The sequence below is a fragment of the Thunnus albacares genome, chromosome 1 (genome assembly GCF_914725855.1).
Source record: "Thunnus albacares chromosome 1, fThuAlb1.1, whole genome shotgun sequence".
In the NCBI taxonomy this organism is placed as follows: domain Eukaryota; kingdom Metazoa; phylum Chordata; class Actinopteri; order Scombriformes; family Scombridae; genus Thunnus; species Thunnus albacares.
In genome coordinates, this window is record NC_058106.1 from 24,297,680 (window position 1) to 24,311,932 (window position 14,253).

Below are 14,253 nucleotides of genomic sequence, written 5' to 3' on the forward strand. Positions count from 1 at the left end.
AGTTTCAAACTGTGCAAGCATGTGGCCAAAATTGCATATCTTTATTTATGTTATTTAGAGCAAAACATACCTGATTTTAAAGTGTAACAGAGTCATTTTATCACCCCTTAATACACAAATCTTAACAACTGCCAGAAAGGGTACTGATCTTAAAGTCTACACTTACTCCTCAGTACTTTTAGTGCATCATGTCTATTGCAGGCCTCTTTGTCTAACAGGAATGCACTGCATCATTCACACTAAGAAATCAGTGGCTGAGGGTCTAAACTCTATTGTTACGCATGGACCACTTTTGCATACATTTGTTTAGCAAATACTTAAAGGGGACATATCATGCACATTTCCAGGTCTATATTTTTTAATCTGGGGCTCGACTGGAATATCTTTGTACGATTTACAATTGAAAAAAAGTCATCATTTATCTTATACTGCCTCTTCTTGCAGCCCCTCAGTTCAACCTCTGTCTGAAACGGGCTGTTTTAGCTACGGCTCTCTTTAAGGCCCCCTCATGATGAGCCCACTCTGTTCGGATTGGCCAGCTCTTGAAAGCTGCCCCTCGGCAGACTTCTATTGGCTCCGCAGGCTACATCAACAAACCATAAAACAAAACTATACTTTATTTTATACTACATATTTCACTACTTTTTCTTGTTCTTTATTCGAAATGTCAACTTCTCAAATACATCCATACATACAAAACACAAACAAAACATGGAAAAACCTTAGCAACAACCTTCGCAACCAAGGCTATGGAACAGATGGCCATTAATGGGCAAGGTAGAAAAAAATGTTACAAACGAAATGTTCATAGTAGGTTGAAGCCCTGGCTTTCGTCTTGCAGGGAGCGTTTCTACATACATTCAAGTTTTGGACCTTTGACCATGTTTAACATAGATATCCAACATCATAACAGTATATAAATAATAAAAAACCACAAAAAGCATGATATGTCCCCTTTAAGCACCTAACATTTTATATTATCTTTATTTACAACTTCTTGCTATCACTACCCCGTTGGTTTCTTTTTCATCCTGTAAATTCCATTTATCTATACACACTTTGCTTGTTTGTTCTATCTGGTTAGATGTTAAACTGTATTCCATTGTACTGGTACTTACTGTGTGCAGTGACAGTCAAGTTAAATCTAATCTGTCTAGAATGTGGTTGGGTGTTTGGCACAAATACTATGAATTCCACTTTGGATGGTAGGCTGTACAAATACACTCCAGCGCTTTCTCTGACAACAGCTCTGATGACTGCGGCATTTCTTCCCATCCAGGAATTCAAGACAAAATACCTTGCTCATTAACAGCACCTCCTATAGAAAACAGAGGCTATTCATAAAACTCACAAACAGGGTAAGTGTGACATCAGAGCTTGAAACTGTCATAGTAGAGTGACTGCTTACATATAAACATTAATGACCGCATTTTGCAGCAGCAGCATCACCCCCTTTTCATCATTTACACATACCATCAACAATCTAGAAGACATAGATTTTAGTCGCCTGTTCAGCCATACTTGGGAGTTTAAACCAGATTTAAACTATCAAATATCTGACCAGTATGATGATGTATTGTAACAAATTTTTGCAGCAATAGTGGTGAGTGTTTCCCTAATACAGTAAATGCAGGATGGAAAGGTCCGCTTGAAATTCAGACTCTTTGAGCAGACAATACCCTGCAATGTGTGTGTGCGTGTGTGTTAGATGACTTACAGAGACTGGAGAGCATGAAGCATCTTCAGGGCTGCACTGGGCACAGTCTTCAGTTGATTATTCTGAAGCATCCTGAAGGTAAAATGCAAAATTATGTTTTTAAACTCAACTCACGACAGCTTTTTCTTGCATCATGAATCTAAAAAAAAAAACACATATCCACAGATACATTAAATGCAGACATGTTAGTGAGATTTCTGAGGGTCCCCTCTGTGTGTTGTTTATGTGGATCCACAGTTGGTTATAATTTTTTTTTTGGAAGAGACACTGGCCTCGTGGCAAGATTTCCCAATTCTTCTTTTCAAACCATAAACATCAATAGGCTTGTGAAGGTATCAAACATTTTAATTATACTAATTAATGTAAGCAAATCTACGAACGTGGTTTGTTTGATCTGCATGTAGTCAAAATACTTAAACTTGTTTTGATTTGTGTAGTTGCAAGTCACAGTGTGAATGAACCACTTGATTAGATAAGAATATATAATGCCTCCTCCTTTCAACCATGTTGTATCCAAGACCTCACCTGTAGATCAACAGGACTTTGAACTTTTGGCTCAGATCAGAATCAACAGGGCGGCGCTTTGTGTGTCACCCAGTGCATCTGAGTTTGTGCAAGCGTACTAGGGTGTGCTGCCTGAAGTAAATTATGCAGAACTAATTTTTACACACCGTTTGTATGCAATGCTCTGTTGGACCTTTTTCACCGACAGTTGGGGCAGGGATGGAAAAGTGCATTTAGCCGATTTTCAAGTGGATGTAAATCGAATAACTATGTTTAGGGTGGCAGTAACTGACAGCGCCACAATGTTACCACGAACTAAAATATTTACTCTCTCCCCAAGTGTGCGGAAACTTCGCACAGTCATAGTATGTGTGTTTGCGTCTGTGTCTATGTGTGTGTGTGTGTGTTGACAGTGGTGGTGGTGATGGCAGAGGTGAGGGGTATATGCTTACAAGACTTTGAGCTGATGCAGTCCAGACAGGGCTTCAGGGTGGATGAAGGACAGGTCATTCCCCGCAAGTCGTCTGTGTGACAGAAAGAGTCAAACTTACATTTAAGAAATAAGAAAAGGCTACAGAGGATCACTTTTTCAGCATAAACACAACCACAGACTATGTTTTATTTCAGAAAAAAAAGGGATTGCATAGTGTTAAGAACTTTTTCACATCCAGCACCTCAGATTAAGTTCCAGCTATCAAGCTGAACATGGAGCCTGGGGTGTCAAAGACATGTGTCTGTGTCATGGCCTGTTGTCACTTCGTCCATCACCCACAAGAGAGATTAGAACTGGTTCTGGATATTCCCTCCTTAAATCCCCTTCTGAGCCTCCAAACCATCACTATTCTGTGCTCCTTTTAGAGAGTGAAAGCTAAGTCACTCATCTGAACCTAAAACAAGCAATATATAAATATAACCTTTTTTTTTAATAGTCTTACGTTGTAACTTTTATCATCTGAGAGTCACTTCAGTTTGCACATGAAATACTTGAGAGTGAGGGGACACCTCCCTTTCCTGTTGTGAACAGGAAGTGTATAGGAAATAGGGGTGTAAATAAGCATGGGACAGGCTGACTGGGACACGCAGCACAAGTATACTATCTGGCCTGAGAGATTAGCAACAGATTTATCACTCTGCAACGTGAGTCAGACCAGGCTGAATTCCCTGCAACAAGAGCTGCTGGGTGTGAGCCTGAGAATCAAGGCTGACTGTTTTAGATGACTACATGCCCTTCATGTAAACCTTAATCTGATATTTTGTTAGTAGGTATGTTATAAAATTCACTGCATTAGAGACCAAGTCTACTCTAAGTTATTTTGTAGCGAAAGCATGAGCCAACAAGCGAAAATAGCTGCATCTCTAATGATGTCGAGCTACATAAAATATGCATTTTGTTTACCTGTTCTATGAGTATACTGTATTCACTGACCTACACATCATTTTTTGAGGTCATGGAGCCATCTTCAAAAACATTTACTCTTTAAACTTTATTCTCAACCTTGGAAACAGAAGCTGAGAAAACCAAAGTGTCCATTTAGTAGCTGTTCTGGAGCTTTTGATCATATCACATAATTTTTTATTTGCAGATGGAGTTTGCCCAGTTGTTGTGGAATTGTAGATGTTCAAATGAAAAATAAAAAAATCTGAGCATTTCAAGGACTTTCCATCCATGTTAGCTTTAAAGGTAGAGTCAGTGATTCTGGAGAAAGATTGTTCAATACATTTTTTGTCAAATTCTCCTCATGGTCCGCTAGTTGTCCGTTCTGTGTGTGTGTGTGTTCAAACACACAACGCACAAAGAAAAGAAAGTGGCTCAGATCAAGTATTCAAGCTCATGTGCGTTGAAGCGTTCATGCTTGTGCACAGGACAGGGAAGAGTCATCAGAGCAGCTGTCTGTGTGAGGACATGACAGTCTCCCGTCTGCAGCACCCGTTAAATGGCGGGGGAGGGCTGGCGAACTGAAGAGAAGTCCAAAGTTCATTCTTTGATGTTAATTATTTTTTGATAAGGTTTCTCCAGCTTGTCAAGTGCAACATCAGAAATCAGATTGGACCTTGACCAAGGCGTATTTTTATTGACTGATACAGATTAAATGAATTCCAGTAAATCTACCTATGTATCCATCTATCTACCTGATTTGAGACCCTCCACTTCATGTCCGCTACTTATTACAAAAATATGTGTGTGTAGATGGGTGTTATCCATTTATGGCGCTGGGGGAATTAATTAGAGGCAATTCATATCATCATGTCAACAATGTGGAACTATTTAACTATTTGCGTGGAGTTACTTAAGCGAGCATCAAACTTATTGTTCCTAACTTAGATGAGGGGCTCTTGTGTTACAGAGGGACTCTGTTAATTTAAGATAGTGATTGCGCCATGGGTTGTCGGTAGCCTTAATTATGCTAGGCTAGTGAGTTTCTATCCATTAATCTATGGTGTGTCTTACAGTTATGTCTTGTTATTCAGTCCCACAATTATTTTCAGTAAACACAGTGTTATGTACAGGAGTTATGTGCTGGCTTGTGTTGCACGTTTTGCAATACAGAGGAAACAAATCCTGAATAAATGCTTGATGTACAGAAAGCATCTCCTGAGCCCAAATTTAAAAAAAGCTGAAGCTAAAATTTTTCTGATAGGAGCCTGACAAGAGAATCCGTGAGCATGTGTCTGGTAATTTTTAATGAGTGAATGCCCATTATCAGAGCTGTTACTTTCATTTGAATGTGAACATACTTTTGAAATAGTGATGAGTAAATAAATAAGTGATCTTCAAAAAAAGGATCTATCCAGGTGTTGTAAAAACCAATATGGCTCATTATTAAGGGTATTATAAGGGGACCTACAGCTGCTCTGAACCCACATTAAAAAAAAAATGTGTCCAATCACAAACCTTTCTTACTGTTTGATTTGTTATGGTCGACCAAAGCTGTCATACTCGGATGTGAATGCCAACCAGCTTTATAAAAACACTGGCGATTCAGCTTGACTTGGCCTCAAGACAAACCCAGTGAATAACTTCCAAAGCTGAATTCCACAAGTCACAACCACCAAATCCAATCAATACAACCATTTGTGACTCTGCTGACTCACAATTCGTCCAGCGGATGTCTTGTGACAGCTTTTTGGCTATAATCTGCAGTTATAGTTATGTATACAATACCGCCACAAGTCAAGTTGTCACATGCATATGAACAACAAACCAACAAATTCAAAATCTATCAAAATATTGAATATAAATATGAAAATCCATCTATCTAGCCATCCACACAACTCGCCTCCTCCTAATATGGAAATTTGTCACCTTATATGGACATCATCTGAACTGCGTCACTTTTCGGGGTCATAATTAAACTACGGCTGTCAGATGGAATTGTCGGCATGGAGTATACACGCATGTTCTTTTCATGCCTAGGCGAAGCAAAATGTCACACAGACACGGTATCCTCTAGTGTATCGGCGGTTGTATTACACGCTTTGGTGTGATACTGGGCTGAACCGCCTCATGCAAACATGGTTTGACAAATCATCTAGGTTTCGCAACATGAAGAGCTTCTCCTCCTCTTGCATCTTCAGCAAATTCAGTGCGCGTCCCCCCAGGCTTCGATGAGTCCAGAAGAATGTGCTAAATCTCACTGAGGAAAGGCTAAATCCTCTCCTTGTGCAACACCACTCCCACAAGTCTACCTTAGTCAATAGCAAGTCCACAAAGAGCCCTGCAGTGCACTATGACAGCAGGAAAGTATTAAGTATTTACTTAAGTATTTGAGTCTCAAACTTTGCTATAACAATTCAATGTTAATGTTCTGTTTGGGAAACTACTGTAACAAAACCCAAACCAGCACCCCAACATGCATCCACATGTAAAATGCACACCTTTTCAAACCACTGTTGGTACAGGTAGCTGTAATGATAAGTCTGTGACTCAATTTCCTATTTTCATGTTAGCATGTTAGCGGTGTTGGGAATGACGCATTACAAAGTCACTGTACTGTACTGTAATTCCACTACTTTTGGCGGTAACTAGTAATGTAACTAATCACTTTTTCAAATTAAATAACGCAATTACATTTACTGAAATTTAAATGGACTCGTTACTTGTTACTTTTGTCATACAAACATGAATATAGTGGACAGCTGCAGAGGACAGCAGACAAACGCACAAACAACACAAATACAACATCACCTGACCTTACCGTGTCCCAGAGTTGCGTTGTAAAGTCCACGTCATTGTAGCCAACTCGTGGTAAAACATAAGCCTTATCTCTGGAGTTATAACGTTATATATTGTAAAAAATAATACCTGTTACTGAACTGCCGATGCTATTCCTGGTTTGAGTTGTGGATCTGCAGCAAAACCCGGAGAGGACATCTGAGTTGTCTTTCTTTTATGTTTGTGAAACTGGATTGAACTGAACTGATGGGGGGTTGTAGGGAATGGAAAAAATGGACCCTTTACCAAGTGGATTTTGGGACGAGTTACACTTTTGCGTTAAAAGTAACGCAAACGTTGCTTTCCCTAGTAAGCAATTACTTTTTATATGCAGTAATTGGCAACGTAATTCAATTAGTTTTTGAGAGAAGTAACTAGTAACTGTAACTAGTAACTAATTTTCAGTAACTTGCCCAACACTGGCAATGACAATGCAAGGGTAAGGAAATACAAAAAGGAAATAGGAGTTTTAGATTGTATTTGACATTGATTGTATTCTTAATCTTGTTCACATTGTCAGCATACTTGATACATGCTGACACAAAAAAAAGTGTTCCCTTATCATTAAAATCAAAATAACTACAACAACCCATGACATTTAAGCAGATGCTTCAACAACCAATCAACACAAAAAGAGGGAATATAGCCTAAAACCCTAGTGTATTTAAAGGGGAACTTTACCTTTAATATTGCATTGCTATAAAGTTGGGGGACTCGTAAGAGACAGATCAGGAAAAGAATATCAGAGCAACAGAGGAAGAGAAATCCTGACTTTTAGTCTCTGGTATGAGTCAAGCCCCAAGAATGCCTTATCCTACATTTCCCATGATGCAACTGGATAGCATTTTTCATTAGACATCTGTAAAACCTCACAACCCCAGTTTGCAATGCAGGCTTTCTGTTAAAAAAATATAATAACTGATTACATCATCAGGGTTATTTTTCAAATGTTGAAAATCTCCTTCCAGAGCTACAGAAGACATTATACAGCTGTTTTCAAGGGCTGTGTAGCACTCATGATGAGTTGTAAAATCTGTGAAGTGCCCCTTAAAAAACAATAGGAATTGCTGTATTAATTGTTTCAGTTTCAGATAAGCAAGATCTGAAAAATCTACTTAATTAAAGTCTTTATAAAATGGAAGTTAAAGTGTCTTTAGCCTCTGACTGTGACGTATTTCCCAATGACACGAAATATTAGAGTGAGCAAGGCTTACAGAGTTAAGTACGATACGAAGCTGCAGAGAGAAATGGAGCTACAGAAGACTGTTGGCTCCGCGCACACCTCCGTCACCTATTCTTAGATCAAGAGGAGGACGAGGGAGAGATGATTGAATTCGACTCAAACCACATTGTTTTGGAAATGAAAACAAAGTCTTTGTCCAATTATATCCAAACACACACCTCTTCCTATCTCTCTCCATGTTGCTCTGTTAGCTACTACGACCCACAAACGGTCAAGTACGGTTTTATATGACCAGTGTGGCTAGTTACTTGCCCAAAGTCATATTTGATTGGATAAATTTTTGTAAACGCCCCTGAGTGCAGGATGAGTCAAATATTTGAAACAGTTTTACATGAAGAGAAGGAACAGGGATTTTGATGTAAAAATAATCTGATACTGATTTTTTGACATATATTTGGCATATAACAAGAGATAAATGGGACACACGATTAAAAATGTAATTTTCATTTCACTGGGACTTTAACTTCATTTTGTCAACAAAATGCAAAACATATGGACTACACCAACTACAGAAGACTGGTCCAGATGCCACTGCCACAATTAAATGTGCGATACGTAAAGAGCCTATCAGTCACAGGCTATTTTCAAGAATATAAACAAACTACAAAGGAGACAGAGAATACCTGTCATCACGTCTGCTCAGTTTTGTTGTGCCTTTGGCTAGAAAGAAAAAGAGCGGAGGAGAATTGCGTGACTACGAAGGAGGGAATATTCCTTCCTTGTCTCAGTTCCTGTCCTGTATGAGGATGGCCTGCCCTCTTTTCTCTCCCTGATCTCGTTTTCTGTCAACTCTTTCTCTCCCTCTCTGCCCTCAGGGCCCGGGCTCTGGTTCACTGACACTGCTGCAGCCCTAGAGCGAAAACGTTATACACCAAAGTTCATTGAGACAAGCCTGTAGATTTGTTCCCAGAAAAAGGTTAAACAAACACACACATGAACTAAGGGTATATGTCAATCAAAATACCTTTCTTCAAAAACAGACACCCGGACGACAGTCCGACCATTATGATGATCTGACAAGAAATAAGTAGCAGCAAGACTGGGTGGGTTTTTTGGGCTTGTTGTCATGGAAACCTTTGTTTTGCCCTACTCCTTCCTGCCTTGCATTCCTCCACACAATACGATGAAAAGTAAATTGCCTTTCGACAAAGCAGATTGGAGTGGTGTATGGAAAAGAAGAGGGTGAAGACTCAGTCGGCTGAAAGATGCATGAGCGCTGAAAAAACATGCCTGCAAAGGCCAAGTGGAGCTGGAACCGCTGGAGTGTGTTCACTCGCTGGTCATTTTGCATTCTCAGGGCTGCATGTTACCTGATATCAGGTAGACAGATTTTATCTCAGACTCCCAGCAGCACTGAGCCAGACAGAGGAGTATTTAAAGAGTAAAGAAATAACAAACACTCGCTAAGATTAGATGTACGCCACTCAACAAAGCCCCAGAGCGGAGATGTGCTGTTGCCACCCTGATAATCCCTTAAAAGCAAAAATCCACACAGGATGTCACATGATTGTAGCTTCAATACACGCTGTCTCACCTCACCTTTTTAATTGAGCTTTACTGTACCTTTTATAACTGCTGTTCATTTCATGAATGGTGAGTGATTCTTAATGTCTCGTAATACTGTGCTTATCTTCAACAGCTCAGAAGGACATGGTGATGCACCTATACTGTGAGCTGCAGTACAAAGTCAAATATCCAGGTGCATATCATAAAGCCCAGCCCTCATGTCAACACTGTACAGAGTGAATACATCATTAACAGGAGAAAAAAGGGGGCATGTACTCACAGTTCTTCCAGATAAGGGAAGTTCTTGAACACATATGCTGGAAGCTCAGTGATGTTGTTCATGCTCAGGTCTCTGTGGAAATAAAAACCAGTGAGAAATACAGTAAAATCCCAGTTTCCTGATACTTTTTGAATATTTCTAATTGAGTACAACTGGAGAATATATGTATTCACAAGGTGCAAAAACCTTTAAATCATCAATTTAACCATTTTTGCTTATTTTTCTATTAATGATGTTGATTTTTTTCTGTATTAATAAATTAATCATTTGGTCAGAAAACATCAGAAATCAGTGGAAAAATACCCTCACATTATCCTAGAGCACACAGTGACATGATCAAACATATTGTTTTTTTCCAACCAACAGTCCAAAACCCCAAAATATCCAATTTACTATATAGTAAAACAAAGAAAAGCAGCAAACATATGATATTTGAGAAGCTGGAACCAGAAAATGTTTGACTTAAATGATTAAGTGATCAACAAAATAGTTCATTAAATTTTCTTTTGATCAACTATGCAGTTCTAAAATATTTATTTAGATGTTTTATGTGACTGTGAAGCACTTTGTAACCCTGGTTTTAAAACATGTTGTACAAATTAAATTTGTCCTATTTTTATAAATTGAATTTTACAGAAGTTTTACTAATTTCTCAAAATGTCTCAAAATGACATCACCTGTGTATAAGGTCTTATTTTGTGAAATAAACTATAGAAAACATGCATTTAAGATATGATCATGATTTGATTCTGATTGTAAACCAAAAATACAAACAATAGGGTGGTTGTGTCACTTATCCCTTATGGCAGTTTTCCTTCTTTGACTGTGCCTGCATGAGTGTAACCTCAAAAAAAAGGAAAAAAAAAAGAAAAAAAAGCCTTGAAAAAGCCCTTCTCTTTAGCCCCGGGGATCTTCATTTTTCAAACCAACTTCAAGTAAAGATAGGCATGTAGCAGCATGAAAAATATGCACACAGGACTTGATTTGCTTCCCCACCAAAGCTAATATGAAAATATGTGTTTATCATAAAGATTTTTTTAAAAACACACCAATATGTATGTGATTCATACAGAAAATATATAAAAATATAGTAACTTTAGAGATGCAGTGCCGTATTTTAACAGACTATTACAAAAGTAAGGGATTGTCACTGTAAAAGAGGGACAAAAGGCTCAGGTCTTAGCAGTGCACATTAATCTTGATTCAGACTCCACTAACCTGCTCCAAAGAAAAGCCCCCCAGATACCACACGTAAAGAGATGGCACATATCAAGACTGAAAAACATCCGGGATTCACAAACGAAACACCCCCTTCACCCCTCTCTCCCCTTTCACTCTCCAACTGGCCATCTTAAATTTCACTGCCAGATCTCTCTAGGACCTTGTGTGTGGGCCCCTGAATCCTACAAGGATCATATTGCCCTTCCTCTGCAGTCCCAGCTACACACACACACACACACAAACACACACACACACACAGAAGCCTTAAAAGGCGGGCCCTGACAGAACCCTCATCATCCCTGAGACCTATGTCCCATCTCCACTTACCTGGTTATCCAATTACTATATAGACTGTGCAGCTACAACAACACTTCCATCAACATCCACCCACTTCTTATCATTCTTTCCTATGCTGAAAAACCTCTGGTGGTGTTCTGCAACCACTGCTGCAGATCTGCCACCGCTGGTGGTCAGATGGATACATCCCTAACCACATTTTAAAACGTTTGACTAAATCTTCCGCAGACTGTTTACTGGTCTGAACCACATGCAGGGCAGGGGAGTACGGGAGGCCTGCATGACTCTATCACACTTCCTCCCTCCCTCTGTTTCTGGCTGCTTTACTCATCAAGGTCCTGGCCTGTCCCTGCTAAGATAGATTGAAGAGGACACTAAAAATGCAGCTGTGATAAATGGTGACAAGCCTAAACGCTTCTACAAGCAGGTATCAGTAAATTTCTATCCCATGTGCCATTTGGCTTCATCTTAGCAGAAAGGAAGCAGAGAATCTGAGAAAGGCAGCAGACGTGCTTTGAGGAGAGGAAAATATGGCTGAAAAGGTGAAGCATGAACATATTCTGAAAGTCAAAATATAATCCCCTTAAAAATACAATCTGAGGTTTTTAGTCAGCCAACATGGAAATAACAAAAACACAAAAAGGCTGTGCACTATTGTGAATTGAAATGCTGCCTAAATCAATAAACAAAAGACAATCACTCAAGATTTCTTAACTTAAAAGAGTATCAAATTTTAAACTGTTCCCTTCCCTGCAGTAAATTTGCTAGTCAACAGTAGTTTTTCTTGGGAAGACAACCTCTAAATAACCGATCTTAATCTGCTGAATTTTCACTTGATTTTTATAGCTCTTCTAGTATGTGATGATGTAATTCATTTAAAGAAGCCTTTACTAAGTTTAAAATCAATCAAATATCAACTCACTGATGTATACCAGAAGGTATATGGTGCCAAGTTATGGATAGCGATGCCAAAAGAGACCAGAAGAGAAGGGAATGAATGAGATGGGATAATACATATGTTGTACCTAAAGCAAAGACCAACTAAGCATTCTAAGTAAGAAACTAAGTAAATCTACCCAGTTGATGCATCTGAACTGTTGTGAAACCTTGTACAACTTGACATAAAAATCAGCTGAAATAGGATTTTGTTTTGGTAACTGATCTCCAGACAATAAATTCCAATTTTTTCTGGAATGTCCTCAAGATGAATGCACAATTTGATGGTCCTGACTTGTGACTAGTTCAGGTTATTGGACATGATTTCATAGAAAACCTGCCCATATTATCCTCCACAAAGACAGTACATATAATAAGAATTTAAACACAGAAATGAAGCACAGACCTGCAACTTGTGACACCAACTGTTAGTAAACATGCTATATCTACGCTAACTTACTAAGTACAGATTTATAAGTAGAGCTGAACAATTCATTGAAACGTTATCGAAATTGCAACATAGCCTACTGCAATTTTTTTTTTCAAATCACAGGAGGCGCAATATTTGTTAAAGGCAAAATGTATGTATCAAAATACCATTTTAAATTAAATACTGTCGTGCTGCAGAGATGTCCTGGCCTACACATCATATTCTACAGATCCCTCCCCCCCCAAAAAAATCACACCATAATCATGTTTTTCAGTGAAAATGAGAATTTTCACTTTAATGATGTAAAAATGATCATTCCCTCTAATATTGCAAATCATATCTCAATTGCTATATCAGTCAAAATAATCACAATTAGACATTTTTTCAAAATCATTCAGCCCTATTTACGAGTCATTAGATTACCACACAAACTAGATCTTAAGAGGAGCTTAATCGATGCTAAATACAAGTGTAACTGTTGCACAGCTGACACCCGACAAAAGTTGCTAAAGAGCAAAAGGCTTTCACAATTAGGGAAAATTAAACATAGGTTACCCAAACTCTTCCATGAGCTAGTCACCTGACCAAAACAAACAACCAGAAAAGGACTTTGATTGAGCTAGTAGCCAAGATGCCAGGAGCTGCTGTGACATAACCAGAGAGTTCATCAGTTCCTACGAAAGGTTTCAACAGGACAATGATCAGTGCAGCACTTCACGAATCAAGCCTGTGTGGCAGAGTGCAAAGACTCCTGGAAAAAAGGTGCATGTCTTGAACAAAGATCCCATCGCCTGATAAAACTAAAAACCAACATTTCAGTCATAGCGCACGACATAATACCTGGTGGTAACCATACACTGCTATTCATCCATCTAACGCCCTCCCACACCATACTGTAACAGCATTTTGAAAGGAATGTTTTAGATTTGTTTTCACTTTGACATTAAACCAGAGTCACAAAAGCCTATTATATCCATTAATGGGTGATTCAGTGCTGCAAAACAAAACATGAAAAAGGTTCATGAGTATTACAATATAGTGATATTGTGTCTGTTTAAAAATATTTTGAAAACTGCAATTGAGGGCACCCGTATCACTTGAATAATCTTAAAATGACTTCCAATCCTGTCTTTTGTTCTAATGTCTGAATATCCTGCTGAGATAGATCACCAGTTGGTTTGTATTCTTTGAGTCTAAATGTCTCGTTGTGAAAGCAAAAGTGAAACAAACTGTACATTCTTGTCATCTGAGGTTTTTCTCAGTGGGTGGCTGTGAATAATTTTCCAGTAGTTAGATATGATGGAATACCAAACAACACAGTAAATTTGCAAGAAGTATACAACGTGGTAAAGACATGGCATGCTCTGACCACACACTCCAAACAAGAACCATGTTGTCCATATTTATGCAACATGTAGAGCACAATTATAAGCAACTTCAATATGTGACTGTCAATACAATCAAATTTAGAATACTGTCCATGCTGTTTATGATTATTTAATGTATAATTGTCAGTTAACTGGTAACACAGCACAAAGTAGAGCTACTGTTGCTATGGCTACCTGCAGCTTGATAACCTTGCACACTGGTGGTGGTGAAACTGTTGACCAGATCAATGCTTAACATGTCGTGTTACATGATTTTAATGATCCCTTGCCAGCCAATCAGAAAAGAGTAGTACAGACTGTAGATAACATCACTGGTCACAGAAAAAAAAATACAATTTTACAAGTTAGATACTGTAAATAGTAACTGTGCTACTGGAGCACTAATACACAGAGGAGAAACATATAGAAAAGGCCACTCATCTCACAGAGACATTAGACAGCATTTATCAAGAGACATGCTTTCATTCAAGTCTGTGTTTTCACAGCTTGTTTGTGACAGATATAAGGATAGTTAGGTC

At 38.6% G+C, this 14,253-nt stretch overlaps 1 protein-coding gene across 1 annotated transcript in view; it reads right to left on the bottom strand.

The window, feature by feature from the left end:
• Positions 1–14,253, bottom strand: part of lgr4 (leucine-rich repeat containing G protein-coupled receptor 4) — a 36,546-nt gene that overhangs the window by 15,448 nt on the left and 6,845 nt on the right. Inside the window, exons 2-4 of the mRNA XM_044351202.1 lie at positions 9,464–9,535; positions 2,674–2,745; positions 1,718–1,789 (exon numbers count right to left, since the gene is read on the bottom strand). Of these exons, the coding sequence (XP_044207137.1) occupies positions 1,718–1,789; positions 2,674–2,745; positions 9,464–9,535 (216 nt within the window). The remainder of the gene's footprint in view (positions 1–1,717; positions 1,790–2,673; positions 2,746–9,463; positions 9,536–14,253) is intronic.